The sequence below is a fragment of the Coloeus monedula genome (assembly GCF_965178545.1).
Source record: "Coloeus monedula genome assembly, chromosome: 22".
Taxonomy (NCBI): Eukaryota; Metazoa; Chordata; class Aves; order Passeriformes; family Corvidae; genus Coloeus; species Coloeus monedula.
Genome location: NC_138802.1, coordinates 3464595 through 3488937, shown reverse-complemented (window position 1 = coordinate 3488937; position 24343 = coordinate 3464595). Strand labels below are relative to the sequence as shown.

The window sequence follows — 24343 nt, the reverse complement described above, 5'->3', positions numbered from 1 at the left end:
CTGGGTTGGTAAAGAATTTACCGACCAATTTACTTACAAATAGGGTTCCCCAAATTTTGCCTGGTGCTGGTGAAATCCCCTCTGGAAGGAGGTGCCATTTAGAGCCCTGTTATGCAGGGAATGGTGGAGACATTCACATTTGGGAAGCTGGGAAAGCTTTGTGGTGGTGGTGAGGCCCTGCAGAAGGAAAAGACACCTGGTGGGAAGCAGTGGGAGCTTTGTGCGCATCAAAATTAAACTGGGAAGAGCCTTAGAGCCTAATTCTGCATTGCTCTGGAAGCATTCCTGATGGCTTGGGTGCAATTCCCGTTCCCAAGGATGAGTAAATGGCACCTGGGGCTGAGTTCACGACCAGCCACAGCCCAGGTTCAGCTCCCTGCCCCACCCAGTCTGGAGCCTCTTCTGCCTCTGCCCTGTGTCAGCTCCGTGCTGTCACCAGCTCCCCACACCAAAGGGAAGACCTGGGCTATCATCCTTGACTTCTTCCAGCAAGAGTCCTCCAGCCATACTCCACCAGGAGGATTAATTAGCACCTCCAGAGACCCCAAACTACTTATTAAAGTGGAGATCTCCTCGCCCAGGGAAGGGTCCAGCAAGGAAATCTCCGTCCCTTCTGCTTCGATGTGGAAGGGAGACAGTGGTGGATGCTTGGCACGGCTGGCACAGCTCGGGAGGGACCTGCACTGGATTTATTGCAGGTTGCTAGAGGAAAAGAGACCAAAATGTGCAAACCAGGGGGTTGGTGCTGGGATCCAGGGCTGCCGGAGGGATTTGCCGGCGGGATTTGCCGGCGTTCACTGGGAGAGGCGCACTCAGAGCCGGCTCCGGCGTTCGCTGGATTGCTGCTTCCCTCTGTTGCTGGCCAGGGCATTGCAGGGAGACTGCACACGTGAAAAGAGCCCGGCAGCGGGGACAGAAAGCCTGCGAGCAGCGATCCTCCACCTCTGCTCCCTCTGGGGCGGCCAGCCCCGGGATGCGGGACCCGGCGGGGTCGCACCGGGTCCGGTGCCTTCTGCCAATGAAACTTCCCTGGGAACTGCCGCTGAAATAATTTCCAAAGATTAGTGTGGAAAAGCTCCACGTTCTCAGTTTCCCACGCTGCTGTGGAAAACCCAGCCCCAGAGACAGAGGGAGAAGGAAAAGCACGGACCAAGTTCCTTACAGCCACCCCAATACGGGAGAAGAACTCCCTGGAGAAGCAGAGCAGATGAACCTCTGTCTATCCAACCGTGTTTCACTCACGGTTCCTGAGCCTGAATAAATTACTAGAATGATTAAAACTCAGCTTTTTTTCGTCACAATGAGGACGGTGAAGGGCACCGTGGGCTCTCAGCCTTGCTGGGAGCACTGCCTGCCCGCTGAGTTTCTGCACTCTCTGGAAGGAGCATCTCTGATCCCATCATCAACTTTAGGGCTCGGGTTTAGCACTCAGAAATGCCCGGTATTTGTTATCACTCGCAGATAACAAATTCACAGCTATCCCGCCCCTCCAGCAGCCCAGAACGAAACACGGCAGCGTTTTGCAGCCACCTTAAAGGGAGATAAATGCCCAAAGCCGATGTAACAGGGCTATGACTAATTCCTAAGGGCTCTCTGGGAGAGCAGGACTTCCCACGGAGCTGCTCCATGACTTGGGAACTGGCCCTGGACCTTCTCTCCTCTGCACAGTGAGACCTGTCAGGCTCATCCAGCCCACAGCAAACAACTTAATGTTCGCAAAAATGCTGCCAGTCCCAAGATGCCAACGCTGCCCTGTGCTATCATTCCTTTGTCCCGGACTGTTAAATCCACACCTGCAAAATGAGGTTTGTGAAAGCAATGGAGAGCGAGTGAGTGAGCTTTCCTGCAGTTCACTTGGAATCTCAGGAGCCCTCCTTGGGGTCCAGCAGCTTATCAACGATTTGCTTTCCAAGGAGGAGGCAGGTTGGACAGAAACCCTCTCTGGCTGCACTCACTGAGAGCAGCTCGTGATGGGGCAGGAGGCTGAGGCCGCTGCTCCCCCTCCCTCCTCGGCAGCCCAGCCTCAGCCCCACTCGGGGACCTGCCTGTGGCCGCCGGCCCCCGCATCCCACCGGCATCCAGCCCCTCCTCTGCTTCGCCCGTTCAAGGCTCCTCCGCAAGTGCTTTAACTCCAGAGCCAAGGCACTTGGGAGCAAACTTTCCAAGACGCTTTAATGTTGTGCCACAAGCCCACGAAGCAAAGCGGCCGCAAATCATCTTGCAGCCGCGTTATCGAGCGCTCAGGAGAGGGTCGTGCCGAGAAACTCACACATACCCATAGCAAGGGGTTTCCTTCCGTAGTTTTTTTCCTTCCTACCTGCGTTTTGAGTTCCCCCGGAGGTCTCCCGCAGACAGGAGTAGCCTGGGATTGAGGATCTACGTTATTTACTGCACTACACCGGAGTAGCGTCCCGGTCGCCAAGGCAATGACATTGGAGCCGCGGAAAGCTGTGTGAAAAGTGAGGCAAAAGCTCCTGCGCGCCTTCCTGGAATAGGAGGCAGTTGCAAGGGGGTGGGGAGTGCTCAGCCAAGCGTGCCAGGGATTTAAAGCTGGTCACCAGCGCCAAAGTGACGCCGGGGCAAGTTGGGTGTGGGGGCTGCAAGAGTGGCGGCCACCCGGCAGCATCGCGCCCGAGGCGGCTGCTGGGCTTTAATGACAGTCACAGAATCAGGGAATGGTTTGTGTCGGAGGGGAGCTTAAAAATCATCCAGTTCCAGCCCCTGCCATGGGCAGGGACACCTTCCGCTGTCCCAGGGTGCTCCAAGCCCCGTCCAACCTGGCCTTGGGCACTTCCAGGGATGGGACACCCGGCAAGGGACGCTCAGTGTAGATGAAAGGAGGCTCTTCCCCTCATCGGACTGATGGACTGAGCGGGTTTTGTGTTTGCATTCAGCCAAGTGACCGGCTCATCTCTCCTGGAGCCACCGGGACCACCTGCCTGGGGGATGGGGAAGGGCTCCAGGATTTCGTGTGCTGCTTTCTCCAGGGAACAGCGACTTGCCAAGGCACACGGAGAGGGGCAGGGGGTGACGGCTGAACATTTCTGATTGAAACCCATCACCCACAAGGCTAATTATCTGCATCCTGTGGACTCACCCTGTCACACTGACACCCTCCTCACAAGCTCCCGTGTCGCTGGTCACTTGCCCTCGGTCACCCGGGGCAGGCAGCGAGCACTGCTCATCCTTGGGCAATCACCGCTTGTGTTCAGATCCCCCGTCCCCACTTGGGGACCAACAGACACTCCCTGCCCGCAGGCACCCCCACATCACACGTGGGGCAGATGGTGACGGCAGAGCAGCTGTCACGTCTGTCCCTCTGTTGTGGGGACAGAAAACCGATGCATTCAACCCCCCCAAAAAACATCGGTGGGGCTGGAATCAGCTTCTGGAACTCAAATAATCCGTAATGAAATCAAGACTCGGATATTTGCTCTGATCGTGAGGTTTATTTTTAAGTGATGGTGATTGTGGCCCCCAAACAGGGAGGGGGTCCCACCCGGACTGTGCTGTCACTGGGATGGGAGCCAGGCTGCTGCCGCCCAAAAAATTCCGGGGGTACAGACCGGGCGGACAAAGGGAGGCAGTTGTGCATCCCCCTGGCTGTTCAGTGGGGAAGGGATGCAGAGCAGCCTCAGCCCGCGCGATCGGAGAGTTTTGGGGACACTGACTATGTTTTGGGAACACAGACATCCCTGTAACCCTCCTCGTCCCCTCTTGGCTCTTCTGCTCCCTGGCGGCCGGCTGCGCCGGGAGGGGGCTGTTTCCCAAAGGAATATGTCCCCTGAGAGGGTTATCTGGGATCTGCCTCTTCCCTGCTGTGCCTGTATTTATTTATTTCTCTATTGATCGGTTCCAGTCAGTTCACATCCTTTTTGCTGGGGTATCTCTACTGCAATTGTTAGTTCCTCGGTCCTGTCCGGGGAACTTGGAGGGACATCCCGCCTGTGCTGCCGTTGCTGTTAGTAATTAGCCGGCAGTGGTGATTAGTCGGAAACGGTGATTAATTAGCCAGAAGGGCTGATTAATTAGCCCGGGCAGTCCCGGGCGCGGGACGCTGCCCGCGGAAAGGCGCCAAATAAGGGGGGGTTCTCTGAGGATGGGGAGAGGAGGGGGAACACGCCCCTCCGTTCATTAATCGCGTCATTACCCGGCTTATTAGCGGCTCATTTGCATACCAATGCGGCTCACGCGGCGCTTTCCCGCGCGCTTCCCGCCGCCGGGCGCCCCCTGCCGGGCCGGCGCAGGGACCACAACTCCCGGCGTGCCCCGGGGCGGCCCCTCCCGCGCGGCCCCGCCCCTTCCGGCGGGCCCCGGCGGAGCGGAGCGGGGCGGGAGGAGCGCGGCGGGTTCGAATCCCGGCGGCGCTGCGCCCGCCATGAACTTCTCGGAGCTGTTCAAGCTCTCGGGGCTCCTGGGCCGCTTCTCCCCCGACGGAAAGTGCCTGGTGAGTGCCGGTCGTGGTCAGCGGGGCCGCGCGGCCCGGCCCGGGACGGGGCGGTTGGCGGGGCCCCCGAGCGGCCGCGGCGCGGGGCCCCCGGGCCGGGCCAGGCTGAGGGCGGACACGGAGCGGGCAGCGGTGGAGCCCCGGATCCTGCGGATCTGAGCTCGGAGGCTGCTGCCGAGAGGCTTTGGGTCAATAAGGGTCAGTACCGGAGACGTGAGTTAGGTTAAATTAACCTTAATCAGTTAGATGAATTAGTACTTTAAATTCAGTAGTACCTGAAGGGAGCCTACAGGAAAGATGGAGAGGGACTTTTTACAGCGGTTTGGAGAAGCAGGACAAGGGGGAATAGCTTCAAACTGCCAGAGGAGAGGGTTAGATGGGATATTGGGAAGAAGTCCTTCCCTGTGAGGGTGGGCAGGCCCTGGCACAGGGTGCCCAGAGTAGCTGTGGCTGCCCCTGGATCCCTGGCAGTGTCCCAGGCCAGGCTGGACATTGGGGCTTGGAGCAAACTGGGATGGTGGAAGGTGTCTCTGCCCATGGCAGGGAGTAGAACTAGATGAACTTTAGGTGCCTCCCAAACCAAACCATCCTGGGATTCTCTGAAATAAAATAATAGTTATAAGACAGAAAGTAATTTTTTGAAAACTGGAGTTACTTAGCCAGCAGTGATGGAATCAGCAAGGATTCTGTTTATTACTGTAAAACCCCCTTTCCCTTGGGTTAGCTGTTCTCACAGTAGTTTGCAGTGGAGCTCAGTGCATATTGAATAGAATTGTAGAATCCCCATCTGGTTTGAGGTGCAAGGAACCTTAAAGCTCATCTAGTTCAAAGCCCCTGCCATGGGCAGGGACACCTTCCACTATCCCTGGTTGCTCCAAGCCTCGTCCAGCTTGGCCCTGGACACTTCCAGGGACCCAGGGGCAGCCATGGCTTCCCTGGGCAACCTGTGCCAGTGGCTCACCACCCTGACAGGGAGGATTTTTTCTCTAAAACACAATATTGATCCTCTCTGAACTAAACCTGGGATTGCAGCAAGCCTGGCAGGGACAGTGCTGGTGCTCCATCCAGGATCCTGCCCCACCTCAGCCCTGTCCCTGTTCCCCCCAGGCCTCATGTGTGCAGCACCGTTTGGTGGTTCGGGATGCGAGCTCCCTGCAGCTCCTCCAGCTCTACACCTGCCTGGATCAGATCCAGTACATCGAGTGGTCCTCGGACTCCCTGTTCATCCTGTGTGCCTTGTACAAGCGAGGCATTGTCCAGGTGAGGATGAAAGCAGGACAGGGCGTGTTCCCTGCTGGGATTGGGGTGTGATGTGAGTGAGAGCTTAACAGCCAGCACTAGCGTGAGGCTTTGCTAAAGCACCTGATGGTATTGATAATGCAGTTCGAGCATAACACAGCATGCCAGGATTTTGAAAGCCATGACAAACATCTAAGTTTGAAAAAGAATATTTAGGATAAAAATACCTAGCAAAACAGATCAGAATTGGAGATTGTCTTACCAGTTTCTTACTGCAGTAGGGAGTAAATGCATGCAAGCTTGTTAAACGGACTAAGCCTGTTTAAATGTTGGATATTCAGAAAAAAACAACCCCACATCATTTGCCATTTCCATTATCACCCAGAGGCGTGGGACTCACTTTTGCAGCGGGATCCAGCGCCAGTCCTTCATGGCTGCGGGTGGCTGGGTGTTCCTGAGCTCCCTGGGGTGGGATGCAGGAGCCTGTTGTCAGCTGCAGGGAGTCCTCCTGAGCAGAGGTTTGGGTCAGCTGTTGCTTCCTGCGCTGTCTGGTTGCTCCCTGCCCCAGGTCTGGTCCCTGGAGCAGCCGGCCTGGCACTGTAGGATCGACGAGGGCTCCGCGGGATTGGTGGCTTCATGCTGGAGTCCGGACGGTCGTCACATCCTCAACACCACCGAGTTCCATGTGAGTGTGGAGGCAGGGTTGCTCCCCACAGTGTCAGATGTTGCTGTCTGCCCTTTGCCTCCTAAAATAACCCAACCCTTAAAGCTGCAGCGGTGGTGGAGAGCACGGATGCAGCTCTGTATTCCTGTGTGTAACTCAGGTTAACTCCAGGTTAGGTGTTTGTTATTCTGCTAGCACTTTGTCCTCTTGCTTCTGGTGATAAGATAGAAAATGAACACTTAAATTTGAAGGTGAAATTATGTTTGAGAACATGTCTTGGTGTTTTTGATTTTGATATTTTGATGGCATTCAACAAAGCAGTTTTAGAAATCCAATATATTGCTTTCACAGTGAGAAAAGCTCAGGATTTCTAGTTAAAAAAACCCAAACCATAAACATTTCAGAGTGATTTTAAATTAAAACGTACAGGCTTAGGTTTATTGACCTATGAGATGAGATTTAGATCCAGATCCTGGAAATATTTTCCCAATTGTTTGATTTGACACATAGGAGCCAGACTGCTGATGGAACTGCTTGTAAAATTAAAATTAAAACACCTTAAAGTGCTTATTAAGACCCGTATTGGGGAACACACACTGATGTAGAATCCAAATTGGTTTGTGGATGGTGGGTTTGTTGGAAGACCTGTGATGTCTGACTCTTCCACCCTTGGATTAGAGCTGATGATTCCTGTTATTCAGTACAATAATGAAGGGTCAGAAAACAGCCAAGAACTGCATGTGAGACACTTTCTCTTTGTGTTTACTCTTTCCAAACCTGTGGGTGGGTTTTGGGTGGCAGGCTCTTGTGCCATAACACTGGCTAGCACAGAATTCTCATGCTGCAATGCAAGATTCCCCCTTTTTCTGGGCAAATCCCAGTGTCAGTGGGATATGGATGGGGACTCTCCCCTGTGTGTGTGTGTGTGTGTGTTTGCAGACCCCCCCTTCCTCGCCCTTTTAGGTAGGAGCCATGAGTTTAGGCCTTGGTTTTCCCAGGTGTGAATTGCCCTGAGAGTGGCAATAAAAATTAAAAACAAGCCCAGAATTCCAGCCTGGAGGCAGCAGAGCCATCCCTGCTGGTCAGGCAGCAGCGGAGGAGTCAGAACTGCAGGCTGGGGCTGTGTGAGGCTCCCAGAAAGGATCTTGTGGCACGTGCGTGTGGGGGTGGACCAGCGAGGATTTATTGCCTCCCAACAGAACTCGGTTTGACCTTAGAGGATTTCATTAAGCCTTTGCCAAGTTGGCATCTGTGTTGGGATAAGTTTCCTTTCCAGCTGTAAACAGGTTGCTAAATTAGCTGTTGTCAGACAGCTGCCGGGGCCGGGCCGCGGTTGGAGCTGTGTTTACTCCCTCCCTGCTAAATCCACAGGCTGGGGGGATGGATGTGGGCAGTGCTCAGGACAAGCTTTGGGGATAATTAATATCAGTGTGTTATCAAATCCAGAAATTGCCTGGAGGGTTTGGGGCTTCCCTATCAGGCAGCTCAGCTGGGCTTTGGTGGCTTGATGCTTTCAAACAGCACCAAGTAAGCAGTTCTTCTCGTAATTCTTCAGGTCCATGTGTGAACTCCACTGAAAGCTCACAAGGAACTTCCTTATTCCCTGAGTTTTTTAAAGGTTATGGTTGTGCTAATTTCCTTCTAGCAGTCTGTACTTACCAGTGCCTCAGAAAAATCATTACAGAATCCCAGAATAGTTGGGGTTGTGAGGGCCCTCTGGAGATCATTCAGTCCAAACCCCCTGCCAAGGCAGGGTCAGCTGGAGCAGGTGACACAGGGACACATCCAGATGGGTTTGGAATGTCTCCAGAGAGGGAGACTCCACACCTTCCCTGGGCAGCCTGTTCCAGTGCTCTGCCACCCTCCATGGAAAGAAGTTCTTCATGTTGAAGTGGAACTTGTTGTGTTTTAGTTTATGGCCATTACTCCTTGTCCTGTCACTGGCACCAAAAAAAGGAGTCTGGCACCATCCTCTGACACTTGGAATTCATCAGCTAATTTGTAGGGTTTCTTTGTGGTCAGTGTTCCTTCTCTGCTGAAATCCACTCTGGAAGGCAGTTCCACGTTATCAGTGTGTCCTGTGGAAGGTGTTGAACCCAATGTGACTCCTTCCAGTGCCATCATTCCACCAGAATTTACAGGCACAGGTAGAGCTTAACCAAGAGCTGCAGGTGAAAGATCTGAAGGAAAGCAAATGGATCCTCTTCACATTCCTGGAAGTGCTCAAAGCCAGGTTGGACAGGTCTTTGAGCAGCCTGGTCTAGTGGAAGGTGTCCCTGCCCATGGCAGGGGGTGGGATAAGATGAGCTTTAAGGTCCCTTCCAACCCAAGCCATCTTGGGATTCTGTGATTCTCTGCTTCCTCATGATCCTCGTGTTTTGGGATAAATAGTGTGAAGATGTTCTGGAGTGTTTCTCTGAAGAGCTGTGCTTACAAACGACATACTTTGTACTTTGTCTCATTCCATGTCAGGTCCTTAAGCATTAAGGAGCTTCTTTGGAACTCCACAGCAGGGAGAAGTGTGTGTTTCTGTGTGTGTATCCCAGCTAATCCTTAGTAACTGTGCGTGGCTGCATCGGCTGAAAATTGCTTCCTGGCGAGGAATGTGCTCCGAATAATCTTCTGAAATCCAGTGCTGACAGACACTGCTATGTAAGGGGACCGAGTGACCCAGTCAAGTCTGGGACAAGAGTTGACAGTCATTTGAGCTGTAGGTTGTTTAAAAGTGTGTTTTTGTCTGCTGAAAATCACCAGTCCTACACCTGCCTGGAGCTGTCAACATCGAGCCGTGGTCCTGGGCCCGGCGCTGGAGACTGTTTATCACGTTACCATCTAAATACTTTTTATTTCTCAGCTGTTTTCAGGCTATTTTAAAAATGCTTCTGCTTTTGGTTTGTTTTTCCACTGCAAAACAACAGCTGAAAACTTCTCAGACACCATTATCATGAGGATTTGAATTCGACAACTCCACTCAATGGAGTCATCTATGCTGAAGAGAAAGTATCCCCCAAAAGGAGCAGTGGAGAATGGCTTGCTGCAACTTAATTGACCACGGGCTGTTCTCCTGCTATAAAAGCAATTGTCCCTTCTCCATGAATTCCCTGAGAAAGGCAACGAGCAGCAATGGAAATTTCCTGTCATTTTTGAAGCGTTTGGTTTCTTTTTTCACCCTCTCTGTTTGGTGTTTCTGTTGCTCCCGATCCTGTCTGCAAGCTGTGACACAATCCTTCTAATCTTCTTCATCTCATTTATGTTGGCAACGTAAACGAGACTGTGGAATGTTCCAGGTGGGAATATGAGGATTTTCCCTTTCTGTTACAATTGAGTTGTAAACACAATATTAAGGGAAGGGGGTGTGAAATCCACACATTAAGCACGTAATGTGAGTTTCTCAGTTTGTAGGAATGTCTGAGCGGGTACAAATGGAACAACAGGAAAGGATTCTACTTTCAGGAATCAAAATGATTTGGTTTTGCCTGTTCCTAGCACTAGGCTGAACTATCAGGTTGTGTGAGCTGGGTGAGAAGTTACAATGGAGTTATGGAATGTATCTGTGTGCTTCCCTCTGAGCCTCCAGCCCTTGCTGGAGAGAGTGGAGTTGAACAGACAAAAAGCGCCAGGATGAGAGGACACAGCCTCAAGCTGTGCCAGGGAAGGGTCAGGTTGGACACCAGGAGGAGTTTCTTCATGGAAAAGGTGGTCAGGCATTGGAAGGCGCTGCCCAGGGAGGTGGTGGAGTCCCCATCCCTGGAGGTGGCACTCAGTGCTGAGTGACAAGGTGGGGATCAGGCACAGCTTGGATTGGACTCAGTGATCCTGCTGGTCTTTTCCAACCTCAGTGGTTCTGTGAATAGAGGATTTGAAACAAGATGATCTTTAAGGGCCTTTCCAACCCAAACCATGCGGTGATTCTGTGATCTTATTAGATGTTAAAGGCTGATAGATGGAGTGAAGATGAGGGCTTTGCTTATCAGACACTTAGAGGCATCTGGTTTAGTTGTAGTCTGGGTTTTTGCAGGTGTATTTTTGTGTGTGTGACTGTGCCATGAAACGTGTGCTGGCTGTGCTCTCTGGGCTCTCCCCAGTGCTGCAGAGGCACTGGGGCAGTTTGGTGTCCATGGTTTTGGGCATGCAGGGCAGGGCAGTGCCCCCCCAGCAATATCAGGGTGTGATGGCACCCAAATATCCGGTGCCAGGAGCGTGTGCTCAGTTGTGAAGAACAGGGAAACCATTATTGTCCTGTCTGAGGAGTTATAAAGCTTGACCCTTTTGGAGAAGCTTCTGTCTTTACAGCAAATGGAGGTTTAGATTGGATATTAGGAAAAATTTCTTCATGGAAAGGGTTGTCAAGCATTGGGACAGGCCCCTCAGGGGAGGGATGGAGTCAACATCCCTTGAGGGATTTAAAAGACATTTAGATGTGGTGCTTGGGGACGTGGTCTAATGGTGGCCTTGGCAGTGCTGGGGAAGTAGTTGGACTCGGTGGTCTTTGAGGGCTTTCCCACCCTCCATGACTCTGTGGCTCCCTGATGGAGCAGAGATGGATGCAGAAATATTTCAAAACAAAGGTGGCTTTGCCTTTTCTTTGGCTGAGCCTCGGGCAGGGCAGAGGTGACAGTGGGAACTCAGTGGTGTTTCTCATCTACAGAGATTTCTCTCTTCCTGTGTACCTGAACTCAACATGAGCAGCAAGGTTTTGCCTCCTGAGGCTTGAAGCAGCCAGTGTGGTCCAGGATGGAAGTGTGTGTGATGCCCAGCAGGCCAGGGGAGCTGTTCATGAGGCCGAGCAGCAGCACTTAAGATGCCTTTGTCAGGAAAAATGATGATCCAGCCCTCAGCATTCAAAGCCTGCAGCTGCTAAGCTTGTATTAAGTGGCTGGAGAATGTGTGCTGTGTGTTTTGCTTAAGGGAGGCAGGGCAGCCAGTGCATTTAGGGCTGCAATTAATAGTCCCCAGCAGCATTTCAGTGCTGCAGTTGCTGCAGAAGAATGTGTGGAGGCATCGCGTTGGTATTTTTAAAGTAAATCTTGCCTGAGGAGCAGACTGACAACGCTGGGTTTGGGTGGCCGGAAGTGAGCAGGCCCAGGGATAAAAGTTGATTTATGTTGTTCATCTTGTGGATTCCTCCAGGAGCTGCTAAACTTAGAGGAGGAGATTCTGCCCCTCTGCCCCGCTCAGGTGAGGCCCCACCTGCAGAGCTGCCTCCAGCTCTGGGGTCCCAGCATAGGAAGGACATGGAGCTGCTGGAGAGAGTCCAGAGGAGGCACCAAGATCAGAGGGATGGAGCAGCTCTGCTGGGAGGAAAGGCTGGGAGAGCTGGGATTGTCCAGCCTGGAGAAGAGAAGGTTCTGGGGCGACCTAATTGTGGCCTTCCAGTGCCTGAAGGGAACTTACAGGAAAGATGGAGAGGGGCCCCTATATCCAAGGGCCTGGAGTGACAGGACAAAGGGGAATGGCTTCACACTGACAGAGGTTAGAGTTAGGTGAGATACTGGCAAGAAATACATCCCAGTGGGGTTGGACAGGGCTTGGAGCAACCTTGGTCTACTGGAAGGTGTCTGTGTCCATGGCAGGGGGTGGGGCAAGATGAGCTCTAAGGTCCCTTCCAGCCCAAATCATTCTATGATTCCATGGAAAAAAAATTTCTGTGTTGTTTCCTCAAATCTCAGAAGTTTGTCTGACGTGTAAGGCAGAAGGGACTGTTCTGGGACTCCACGGATCTCTGATGGGGAGGCAGCATTTTTTGGGATTCTGAGGCTTGGTTTGAACCCTGTAGATCCCTGGAATTGTGCTTCCCACCAAAACTGATCATGTCAGCAAGAAAAAACCATTCGGGTTCTGTTGCAACACAGCCTGCAGTGTTACCAGTAAAGCAGATCCATAGGGTGCTCCCTCAGGATCCTTTGTCACCACTGAACAGTACTTCAGGGAAGGAAAAGGTGTGTTGAGGACTAACCTGCAAAAAGGTGTAGCAGAACCTTCCTCCCAAGACTGCTGGGATGCTGCTGGGCTGTGTGGGATTTGGGAGGAGGAGGAAACGGAGACGGTGCTGGTGTTTTACATAATGGATCAGAATTAATTTTGGCGTTCAGTGGTTCAGGGAAAGGCAGCTTCGTGATGGAGGTGCTTCACTGCAAAAAGTTCTACCTGTAGCTCTTCCTTGGTGCAGTAAAATGCAGGAGAACACAAGTTAAAAACCTGTCCCTGGAAGCATTCCTTGCTCCAGCTCCAAATGCAAAGGTTCACGTGCCATGCTGGTGAATGCCCATGTGTCTGGGGCTGCCGTTGCTAAGGGAGAGGGAGTATTTGTTTTTAATTGGGTAATGTGCAGATGGCGAGGCAGGGCCTGGAGTGCAGCTGTGACCTTGGGGAGCTGTGGGGAGGCTGGGTCTGCAGCTGCCTGCCCTCTCTGCAGCTCTGGGTGCTTGTGGAAGCACAGTTCTCCAGAAATCCCCCAAACACCAGTGTAAAGCAATGCTTTGCATTAGCAGGTTTTGGATGTCTTTGAATTTTTCAGTAATTCTGTAACGGTGCCTCCTTGTGCGTGGCTGAGGAGGGAAGAGCAATAAGGGCAGGAAACTCCCCATCTCTCCTCCTGATTCTGTGATGGAATGCGTTTTTCCAACTGCAAAGTGACTCTGGGCAATAGATTGGGAAGACACATTTGTGCTAATGTCAGGAAATTCAGTATTAGTGAAGAGCTTTTCTCCCTATCAGTGGTTTGAATTTTGTATCCCCATCTAGAGTACCCATTTAAGCTTGGGGTAAATTCCCTGCTAACTGCCAGAAACTGGGAGACAATTCCTCATAGTTGCTTCCCAGGGCATTGTGTTATCCAAAATAGCTGCAGAATTAATTAATCACAGAAGGTTAATTGATCCACTTAGTGTTGCTGAATTAGGTTGATGTTTTCCTATTAATTCTTTTATTTTTAATCTACAAAAATAACTAAAACTGTTCCCTGTCTCTCCGCCAGCTGCGAATCACGGTGTGGTCCTTGTGCACCAAGTCTGTGTCTTACATCAAGTACCCCAAAGCGTGCCAGCAAGGTAAGTGTCACACATCCACCTGGGAATGATCCTTTAATGGGGCAGAAAGGGAAAGCGAATTTAATGTAGTGACAAACCCCATGTTTGGGAACAGGGGCTGGTCCCGTCCCTTCTGAGCAGCACCTGCAGCCAGGTTGTGGTCTCTGAGTGAAGGATTCCAGCTGATCCACGTGCCTGCTCTTCACACGTGCATCTGTGTTGTGTTTGCTTTTGAGGGATCCTTTAAGACATTAAATTATGCTGGATGTGCTCGTGATGAAAAACATTAATCCAAAGTGACTTTTATCATCTTCTGCACATGGGAAGGTTGGAAAGGGAAGCTTGTGTCAGGGCTGTCAGACCACATGGCTGTGGTGAGCAGGTTGCTGCCCAAGGCTTGTATCCCACAGATGACAAAGACAATTATGTGTTCCATGCAAAATCCAAGTGGATGGGGAGCAACGCCTGGGAGTTGGTGGAGACCCGATGGTTGCATAACTGATCCACTTAGCCAGGCTAAATGAAGTGGTTATTTGAAATCTGTTGGGTTTCTATAACAACTGTCAGTGGTTAGATGTGTTTTGAAGCATGCTGGAGCTCTGCATCCTGAGAAATTGTACATTCCAAGCTTAAAAATTGCTGACACCATGAATCAGTAACACTGTGCTTTGCCTTGATTAATGTGACCGTCTGTGAAAAAATTGTCTCCTCTTTTATTTCTGCTTTGAAATGGGAGTAACTGTTCCTCGCTGAAGACTCATCAGCTCTTCTGCCTTGTTGTCTGATTTCTATTTAAGCCAGTTTTAATTAATCTGTCCCATGGCAGGGGTGGTTTTCACCAAGGACGGGCGCTACATGGCCGTGGCAGAGCGACGTGACTGCAAGGATTTCATCAGCATCTTCGTGTGCAACAACTGGCAGCTCCTCAGGGTAAGCTCTGCCTCTCCTCCCACTCTGCTGGGGGGGTTACATGCACATACTGAACACTACTCCATTAGTGACAGTGAGAGAAGCAAGTGCTTGGTACTCGGGATATGTGATATAAACTGTTCACACATGGGATCAGGCCATGGAGGGTGGCATTGGCCACGGGCTGGATCTGAGCAATTAAACCTCACTAAGAACTTGTCTGTATGTTGTGTCACCTCTAATTTGGAAATTCTGAGCCTCACCAGAAGGTGGTGAGAGAAAATCTGGGAAATACCACTACATGTTTGAGAGAGAAAATCTGGGAAATACCATTATATGTTTGTTGTGCTCCTGAGCTCTTTCCTAATGAACCTTGTAGTGGAAGCTGGGGCTGCCCCTGGATCCCTGGAAGTGTCTAAGGCCAGGTTGGACAGGGCTTGGAGCAGCCTGATCTAGTGGAAGGTGTCCCTGCCCATGGAACAAGATGATCTTTAAGGTCCCTTCTAACCCAAATCATTCTGGGATTCTGTGAGACAAGGAATTAGGCTTCCTACTAGGCTTTGAGACAAGGAATTAGGCTTCCTGGGTTTTTGACTGATTCAGTGTAACTAATTTAATTTTCTTATGAAATGCAGTTCATTTGAAGATATAGAAACTTTTGGCTTTTCTGTAAAGGGGATCAAAGATCCACTGAATGCAGCATGTATTACAGGAGGAAATATTTCTGTTGCTACTCTGGCACACAAAAAGCTCTTTTGTGTTTGTGGTAGCCCTCGAAAGGTTAAAACTGAGCATTCTGTTAGCTTAGGATTCCTTGACATATTTCAGATGGTTTTGTGGTTTCTCTTTTGTGAGCAGCATTTTGACACTGAAACCCAGGATCTGTCTGGGATTGAGTGGGCTCCCAATGGCTGTGTGCTGGCAGCGTGGGACACGTGCCTGGAGGTAGGAGGAAAAGCAGATTATTTTCATGGAGAGTTCAAGCTGGTCTTTGGCCATCATGTATAAAGCAGTGACTAAAATAATTAGTGTTTAAAAAGTTTCTTTTGGACATAGAAGGTTGTGGGTCCAGCTTTTGTTAAATATAACACTTGTATTGGGGATGGGTGTCCTTGCAAGTGGATGTCACTGTTCTGTAAATCTTTAATGACAGCAAATTATTTCTACTTGCAAAAAAAAAAAAAAAGTGAACATTGCAGAACCTGCTTTTGAAATAATGAAAGAATAATGGAAGAACAACATTGGAAGAATTAAGAGTCTTTTACAGCTTTACTGGCATTGCATTGCACAGTGATTTTACAGTTAATGAAAGTACTCATCCAAAAAGAGAGCAATGAAGCCTCTTAACTCATAGATAACCATTGGTACCTTTGAATTGAACTTGCTGCATGTTGAACAGGCAGAGTTTGGCAGGGATGATTTGCCTGCCTGTGGTTTTTAACACCTTTGCTGGCTTTTAGAGTGGCTCTGTCTGTGTTTCAGTACAAGGTCCTGCTGTACTCCCTCGATGGGCGGCTGCTCTCCTCCTTCCGCGCCTACGAGTGGCCCCTGGGTGTCAAATCAATCGCCTGGAGTCCCAGCAGCCAGTTCCTGGCCATTGGCAGCTTTGATGAAAAGGTGAGAAGTGTTTCCTGCCTCTTTTATCTAAACCATTTTGAGAACTTTGTCCTAACAGTCTCCCCTTGCCACGCTTCCTGAGCCAGGTGCGTATCCTGAACCACGTGACGTGGAAGAAGATCACAGAGCTTGACCATCCAGCAACCATTGCCAGCAAAAAGACTGTAAGTGTGGATCCCAAATCCATGGAGTCCTTAGCAGAGCTCAGGTGCTGCTGTTTGTATCTGAAACATCCTGATGAATCCTTTTGATTCTGGAGACTTTGCTTTTTCCCCACTAGGTCTTGGGAAATTGCATGGCAACCTCGGAATGTAAGAAAAATGTGGGAATCCTTTCAAATTTGATGGAGTATGTCTGTGATCATCTCTCTTGAGCAGTAATAGATTCTCAGATGCTCCTGTCACGTGCCGGTGTATTTTGGTGTAGGTGGTGGCTGCATTACAGGTTTGGGTGTGCAGCCAGCAGCAAACTGGAAAACTGAACAGGAGAGATTTGTCCCAGCCTTGTACAATTCCTGACTTTAAACAGTGCTGGAACTGGATTGTGTTCAGATTTTCCATCCTGTGTGGACAGGCTCATCCAGCTCACCTAAAGGGCATTTCCTGGAACATCTGTCAGCATTGATTTTAATCCTTTGTACCTGTACCTGCAAGGCCTGACGGATTCTGGGCTGTTGGCAGCAGGTGCAGAGCTGCTGTTCCCAAAACCCTGAGCTGATCTCATCCCTGGAGGTAACGAGAACGGTATAGAGGGACTGCACAGACCTCCTGGAAGAGTTTGTATGTGGATTGTAGGCTTGCAATATTCACATGACTCTGCCTCTTAACCAGAAGCAAGGCACGAGCCATTAAAGCACCTCAGCAAAGCTTCTCACGGCTGAATAATGCCTTAACTTCCAGTTAGGTGTAAAATATGTCATGGAAAACAAATGGAAATAGCTCTGTTAATCTCCACTACACAGACAGGAATTGCAGTTGCTGTGTTTTGTCCTGGTGCTTGTGTTTGGGAATATGTTGCAGGCACACGAAAATATTTTTGCTATTTTCCTTCTGCAGTGCTGCACTTTATTTGTGACAGAATCAGATTAAACAGTTTTGGTTGCAAAAATGAGATTCATGTTCCCACTGTAATGGGGATGATTTATTTTGCTGTCAGAAATACTGAACGAGGTGCACTCCCTCAGACTTACTGTTTGTAGACTTTAAGGTTTGTGTATTTGTCACAGGAGTGTTTTTCCTGATCAAGGTTCCACGTGGCCCACGATTCACTGGGAATACTGGATTCCATATCTGCCTGCTGAAGCCCTTTCCTCTGTTGATGAACCAGGGGATGCTGAGATGTAATAAATGTGCAAATGAGTCAGTGGGATGTGGGTATTTGGTAACAGCCCATGTTCAAACTCTCCGAGGCCCTTCTGTAGAGCTCTCACTTGTTTCTTTGTAGATTGTGTATAAAGAAGTGGAGAAATCCCCAACTGTTGACACAGAGAGACTTTCTTTCCCTCCAACAAGAGAATTGGCTAGTTCTCTCTTCAGCACAAAGAGTAAATGTAAGCCAAAGTTTACTCAAACCAGACACTTGAGTTTGCCTTGGGAAATCTTTTAAATAAACATTGTAGGTGACCTCTGCCCCTTGGATGGTGGAACAGATCCTCTGGATGTTCTCAAGGGCAGTAAAAATCAGAAGCAGTGTTTGTGGCACTGTAAATCACCTCTGATTAACACTGTTTGAAATATTAGTTAAAAGGTAGTAGAAAAATGAACCTCTCCTCATTTTCCTGATTTAATCTCAGTCTTTCCTGAATTTCCAGCCTTTCCTTTTCTGTAGGAGGGCAGGAATAGTAGTAGGGTGCCTGTGTGAAGATGTGATATCTTAAAGCAATTGCAATTTTGATTGGAACATCTTGGAGAAGAGTAAAATTTGGTCCTATCACTTGAGAGATGAGAGGTTTTAACAGTTGGATGTAAATGCATTGTCCTTCCAGGCTCACTTAGTGAAATACTTTCATTTCCCGTTCCAGATGACATTTCCCAGGTGCCAGTTTCTTTACAGTATGTCAAACCAGTTGCTGACAGGGCAAATCCCAAAGTGGGAGTTGGGATGTTGGCCTTCAGTGCAGATAACTGTTTCCTGGCAACCAAAAACGGTAAGTTCCGACTGCCCTGCCTTAGAGGGGAAACCATGTGGCATGTGGGGGGTTTCCTTAGCAGAAATGATCCTTTGCTCTATAAAAAGAGTCATGGCCCTGTAAAATCAGCTCTTTTGAGAGATGTAACTACAGAGGAATCCCAGCCTGTCTTCTAGTGTGTGTTAACTGTTGTGAGCTGCCAGAACTGCTGATCAGGGCATGAACTCAGCCTTGGCTCTGTATTTAATGAAAATAGTGGGGTTTTATGTTTCTTCAAGTTTATATGAGCTCACTGTAAGGAAACAAATCTTCCCACTTAGAGCCTGGGTCTCTTGAAAGGCAGAACTCTGCACAACCTATAGCAAGAGGAATTCTGAATAGTGACAGTCATGGAATTAATGTTCCATTTTTCCCTTTGATGGTCCTGAGGGGCTGTTCATGCCTGGATGCCAAAGCTCTGGGTCAGGTGCAAAACCCATCAGACAGACTAATTTGATAAAAGCCAGGGAAGGACTGGGAGATGGACTAGGTCACTTTTACCTTTCTTTGCAATATTTCCAAGGCTGACTATTTCCTGAAGGCTCTGCTTGGCAAAACTCAAGTGGTGGTAACCCCGGGGTGTACCTAAAGGTTTGTGTTGTATGACTTTTGTTTGTTACTGTGCATTTAGAAAAACCAAGCGTGATCCTTTTATCCTTCCGCTATCACACGATTGCTGCTTCCTCTCCAGACAACATTCCCAACGCCGTGTGGATCTGGGACATCCGGAAGCTGAAGCTGTCGGTGGTGTTGGAGCAGCTGTGCACGATCCAGTGTTTCCAGTGGGATCCCTGCCAGCCCCGCCTGGCCGTGTGCACAGGCACCAGCAGAGTGTACCTGTGGTCCCCAGCTGGCTGCATGGTGGTGCAGGTGCCTGGGGAAGGTGAGGCCCTGCAGCAGCTGCCACAGCCTCTCAGCAACTGCTCAGTGACAAAATGTTATTCCATTTATAAATTGATCTGAGTGTTGTCATGGAAAATAGCGCAGGTGTGTTCTTGGAGCTGCTTAAAAATGGGTGTTTTCACCCTTGGAAAAAGAGGAGTTCCTAAGGGGACACAGCAAATGTCTCAAGGGCAGCACGGGGCCAGCAGGGATTTGTGTGGCTGATTCCAGCTGCCTTTGTCTGGCAGGAGGACGGGCTGCCAGCTCCTTGCTGACACACTCTGATTTCTTCCCGCAGGTGACTTCCAGATTGTGTCTCTCTCCTGGCATTCCAGTGGGGACTCCATGGTTCTCCTGAGTAAGGACAACTTCTGTGTGTGTTACTTGCAAAGAGAAGAGGTAAAATAAAAGAACTAAAATGCATTAAAAATGCTCCCAAGTCTGAGGAAGAAAGAGGAAAGGAGTCAAAAGCTGTTGCCCAGTCTGAAGTGTTTGTATTTATAAGTTATTTATTTGGAGGAGCTCCAAGCTCAGTGTGTGAAATACTGTGACTGCATTTGAATGAAGTGATGTAGCAAGTGAAACGTAGGGAACGAGCCTCTGTTGCAAGAAAACCTGAGTATTGATGGAGTTGAACATCTCTTTTTCAACTCTGAACTCTTATTTTCTAAGACTGTAGCTCTGTGTGTATATAATGTATAGCTATTATTTAAATTTTCTAATTTCCAATAAATATTTTGATAGTTACAAACTATAAACCCACACCTCTGCACTTGAAAGTCTGTTTCAGTGTGATCAGTGATGTGATGATGTAGTGATTTATCCTAGCACAAGGAAACTGTTGCTTGCACACAAATAATTTGGGGTGACAGTAACTGTGCCTGGGCCACCATGGATTTGGTACATGGAATCTTTACCAGAGGGATCACAACTGACACTTCAGGACACTTCAGGTAACTGAAATGGGAGTTTTTGTCCCAACTCTGGTGCCAAATGGGAGTGGATGGTTTTGCAGGGAAGGACCAGTTGGATATCCTTCCTTGTTCTCTCCCCTGTGTCTTTCCAAGGAGGGAGCCTCTTGTTTAGGAATTTACTGGATGTTTTTTCTTCTGCTACTTAATTTCACAGCCTCAGTCTCCAGAAAATGAAGAACAAAGACCAAATAAGAGTTGAAATTTAACTTTACTGCAAGGTTAATGAAAAGTGACCAGATCACTTAGAAAATGCATGGAGAAGCTTGGAAAACTGGAGTCAGGATGGTCTGCAACAGGAGTTTCACAAACACCTACATTAAGGTCAAAAAAACCCCCACCACTGCAGCACAGTGTTTATCCAGCAGATAAATGCTCTGATTGAAAGGGCATGGAGAGAAGGTCATGCACAAGGAAAAAGCTTGTTAGAGTCGCCTCCTGAGCAATTTCAGCTGTAATCTCTTGGGCTGCTTCTGAATTTCATCCCTGGATGAGAGGTTCAGTGCAGGAATGTATGAACCAAGGCTGACACACAGTGCTGAAAGTTTCCTCTGTCTCCATTAAAAAGTCCTGGCCCAAACTAGAGTAGGTTTAAGAAAAATGGCTAAGAGTATCAATCTAACCAAAATAGAATTCCTTTTCAGTTTTACAAAGAACAGCTTTGAAGGCAGACGTGTTTGTGAGGCTTTTGGCAACGTTCTCTCACAACAGTCTTTATTCTGTGGCTGCAGCGAAGAAACAGAAGTAGAGAGGAAGTTCCAGTAGGTTCTTAGAGGGGTTTTTACAAGAAGCTCATAAATGCATATGAGTTCACAGACTGCTGCTGAGCAGGTGGGACAGTGCAGCTTTAGCAAAAGCCAGCAAATACTGTTAAAGATTGACTGACAGCCTCGAAAATTCCTAACAGGCATTAATCAGAGCACTGAGATCACGGTGATTGGAACAGCAGCTCCTCTAAAAGCACAAAGCAGTCCCAAGCACACGACAGGATCTGACACCGTACACAGGGATACAGCAGGGCTGTGGCACAGAGGTTCTGCTCTGCACTGGGGGTTTTAGCAGGTTCCAATGGCACTTCATGGACTGGGAAGAGCAGGCACTGGGACACGGAACACGCCACTGCTCATTCATCCTGTGTAAGGACCAGTGAGGGCTGTAAATCAGGTGCACAGTACAAGACTGACACCACCCTGTGTCTGCTTCAAATCCAGCCTGTGCATTCCCCAAACAAGCTGGGAACTGTCCTACAACCACCCCCTTCCCCTTCCCCTGACAACTCTGCTTTATCACGTGCTCTGCCCCTCAGCACCCTCTCCCCAGGGCACCACCACCAACTCACTTGCCCTTGAACAGATGACACGCAAGGGGGTTTAAAATCCAATTTTGCCTCTTGTCATGGAGTAACCCAGCTTGGCCTCGTTGTTGATGAAGGACATCAGTCCCAGGTAGGTCTCGATGAGGATGGGCCGCTCCAGCACCAACACCCCATTAGTGCTTCCTGGCACTGGGCCCTCCTTGTGGGCTTTCTTCACAGCCTGGATCAGCTGTGTTTGAAAGTTTTCCAGCTGAAAGAAAAGAAATCACCTTGCTTTTGCATTGTTTTACAAACTGTTAAGACAAGCAGCTGCTGGTAGGGAATGGTGAAGGATTAGCACTAAAGCTGTAGCTGTCAGGGCTGTGTGTGCTGTGATAGTCACATTCTGATGTTTAACCTCAATGATTCAGTTAATTTCACACGGGACACTGCTGGGGTGTGACTTACACAGGGGCTGGATGGGTAAAGATGTGTCAGTGACCACGTGTTTATTTCTGACTGTGGTTCTGCCCTGATCACTGATGTGTTACACTTAATAGCGTTCTAATTTTAGGAAAACCTGCAGAGGGAAGCACTTCTTGCAACAAGAATTGAGAACCACCTCGGTGAAGGTTTTCAGTGAGCAATTAAACCAGCTGTTAATTAGCTGGCAGCCCTAGATGAAAAGTCCATCAGCCTGTCAGGTAAGTAAGAGCACGAATAGCCCAAGATCCATATGCTTTTGGGTTTTACAGGACTCTGCACCTTTGGAGGTTTTGGCCTCCTTCGTGTTTCCGCCAGTTATGGGTGGCTGGCATAAAGTGGGCACTGGGGCCACCCTGCAAGTCAAAATTTGGAGACTGGGGAGATGGAGCTCCCAGCTCTAAGTTCTACCTCTGATATAACTGATTTTGTTTGATTAACTGAGGTATTGGTTCAAAATAATCTAAGTTATGTCCACCCTAGGAGCTCAGTGCTGCCTGGAGCAGCACAGGCCATTCCTTACCCGGCACAGGGACGAGATCTTCTCGTCAGCATCTGCCATGGGGTGCTCAGTGAAGGTCACGTAGGGGATGTTGGTGGACCAGGGGTTCCACCTGTTGATGAAGGAGGCGCGGCTTTGCTTGTCCCACTGAATGCGGATACCGACACCTTCCCTCCTGATAGTGCAGAATGAACAGGGTAAGGCTTTCCAGTCTTTGAGGCAAGATTAACTAAACATGTTCTGTCTGAAAAAGACCTGCTTGAAACTGGCAGCTGAAATAAAAGTGATAGTAAATTTTACTGGAGACAAGAAATGCAAGGATTCAGCCCCTGAAACATGCAAAGGTGAAGCTCCTGGGACACCCTGGCCATCCTTCACAGCCTGTGACAGTCCCTGTGTATCGGGGACCTGACATTCACAGCTTTCTAGTCATGCTAAGGTGGTATTACTGCTTCTTACTGCATTATGTAATGGTGATGAGCTTCTGCTCCCTAATCTACTCATCTTATCTTGAAAGTCCTTGAGCAACTCCCTGTTACTGCAGCTACTGACCATCCCAGCAAGCCAGCAGCTACTCTGAGGTCTTCCAGTGCAGCTTCAGGAATCGTTTGCAAAGTTAAGCAAGCAAAAGGAAGAATTCTCAGACCTTTCCAGTGGTCAGGCTGACAGCTCAAACTGTTCCCAATAACCATGTAAGACTTACATGTGGCTGTGGCAGCTTACTTGTTCAGAGATTTGGGTGGGAACTCAAACTCCCCCACGGAGATGGTGTCCACGGCGCTGAGGGCAATCCTCGTCACATGCTGGCACTGCAGGCTGATGAAGTTGTACTTGCAGACCAGGAGGGACCAGTCTGTGATGAGGACAAGGCGCTCCTTCTCATTGTTCCAGTGATCGATTCTGTGGAGAGAACACAACTGAGCGTTAAATGGTTTTGACTCCTGGCTAGAAACACTCAACAGCGTGGCAGACAGGAGAGTTGCTGAGGAGAACAAATCTGAAGTCCAAGTGCTGCTGTATTTTCTGTTACAGCCTTTGCTTTGCAGCAGCAGGGCCGGTGCAGGGTGTTAGTTTGTTAAAGCTACGTCCGTGCTTTACCGCAGGAGTAGGTTTTCTGTGGGACTGCATTTTGTAAGGGGTTAACTGGGAAGCGTCGGTCTGGATCTGGAGGGCTGGGTTACACAGAAATAATGAAGTAACGATGGCTGCAGCCAGCCTGGGCCATTCCGGGCCTTGCGCGCGCGTTAATATTCACCAGCTTTAATAGAGAAAAGCGCTGTGCGGCTCTGGCCCAATCCCGCGGGGCCGAGGCTGCTCTGGCTCTCCTCTCCCCCCGCCCCGAGCGCCCGTCCCCTCCCGCCGCGGAACTCACTCGGTGAGCAGCCACACGCTCTGCACCTCCCCGTCCTCGGCGGGCAGCACGACCACCCGGATCTCGCTCACCGCCTGCTCGATGGTGCCGGGCTGCGGGGGGAGAAGGCAGAGGTCAGGGGGTGCGGGCCGGGGCCGCGGCTGCCCCCGCGCCCCTCCCGGCGCGCACCCGGAACACGAAGTACTGCCGGAGGCGGCCGGCGCGGCCCGCGGTGCGGACACTGAGCGGCCGCAGCGTCTGCCGGGGCGGCGGCGAGGCAGCCTCGAAGGGCGGCCCGGCCCCCCCCGGCACCAGCGTGGCGGCCCCGGGGCTGCCGGGGCTGCCGGGGCCGCCGGCCGGGCCGGACTCGTCCGCGTCCCGCAGCTGCAGCATCGCGGTGGCGCCGGGCGGGCGCTCCGAGCCTTCCGGGGCGGAGCGGGGCGGGCGGAGCGCCCGGGGCCGCCTCTCGCTCCGCGCCGGGCCGGGAGGCGGCACTGCAAGCCCGCCCGGGATGCTGGCCGGTACCCGGGCAGAGCCCGCCCGGAGGGATGCGGGGTGCGGGGCACGGGGTGCGGGACACGGCAGCGCTCCCCGCTCCGCTGGCCCTGGGTACCGGGTGTTGGCACCGTCACACAGCGGCGCCTGTACCTGGGACCGTCACCACCGCACACCTGGGGCCGTGCAGGGTCGTGGGTGCTGTCAGTGTCGCTTGCTCAGAGCGATGCCTGGGTACCAGGTGCTGTCACTGTCACACACCCAGGGCTGTGCCAGGTATCAGGTACTGCCACC

General features: G+C 50.4%; 2 protein-coding genes across 2 annotated transcripts; one reads left to right on the top strand and one right to left on the bottom strand.

The window, feature by feature from the left end:
* The first annotated feature begins 4318 nt into the window (after nucleotides 1-4318).
* On the top strand, nucleotides 4319-19696 carry WRAP73 (WD repeat containing, antisense to TP73). Its single transcript, XM_082295560.1, has 12 exons — nucleotides 4319-4447; nucleotides 5555-5707; nucleotides 6255-6371; nucleotides 13327-13399; nucleotides 14205-14308; nucleotides 15146-15232; nucleotides 15770-15904; nucleotides 15991-16068; nucleotides 17348-17453; nucleotides 17925-18050; nucleotides 18763-18954; nucleotides 19252-19696. The coding sequence occupies exons 1-12, from the start codon at nucleotides 4379-4381 to the stop codon at nucleotides 19359-19361; spliced, it is 1350 nt and encodes a 449-aa protein (XP_082151686.1). The 5' UTR covers nucleotides 4319-4378; the 3' UTR covers nucleotides 19362-19696.
* A 420-nt stretch (nucleotides 19697-20116) lies between these two features.
* Nucleotides 20117-23950, bottom strand: TPRG1L (tumor protein p63 regulated 1 like). Its single transcript, XM_082295661.1, has 6 exons — nucleotides 23744-23950; nucleotides 23576-23667; nucleotides 22927-23103; nucleotides 22225-22378; nucleotides 21264-21489; nucleotides 20117-21056 (listed from the first exon to the last, which is right to left on the bottom strand). The coding sequence occupies exons 1-5, from the start codon at nucleotides 23945-23947 to the stop codon at nucleotides 21295-21297; spliced, it is 822 nt and encodes a 273-aa protein (XP_082151787.1). The 5' UTR covers nucleotides 23948-23950; the 3' UTR covers nucleotides 20117-21056; nucleotides 21264-21294.
* Between the last annotated feature and the right edge of the window lie 393 nt (nucleotides 23951-24343).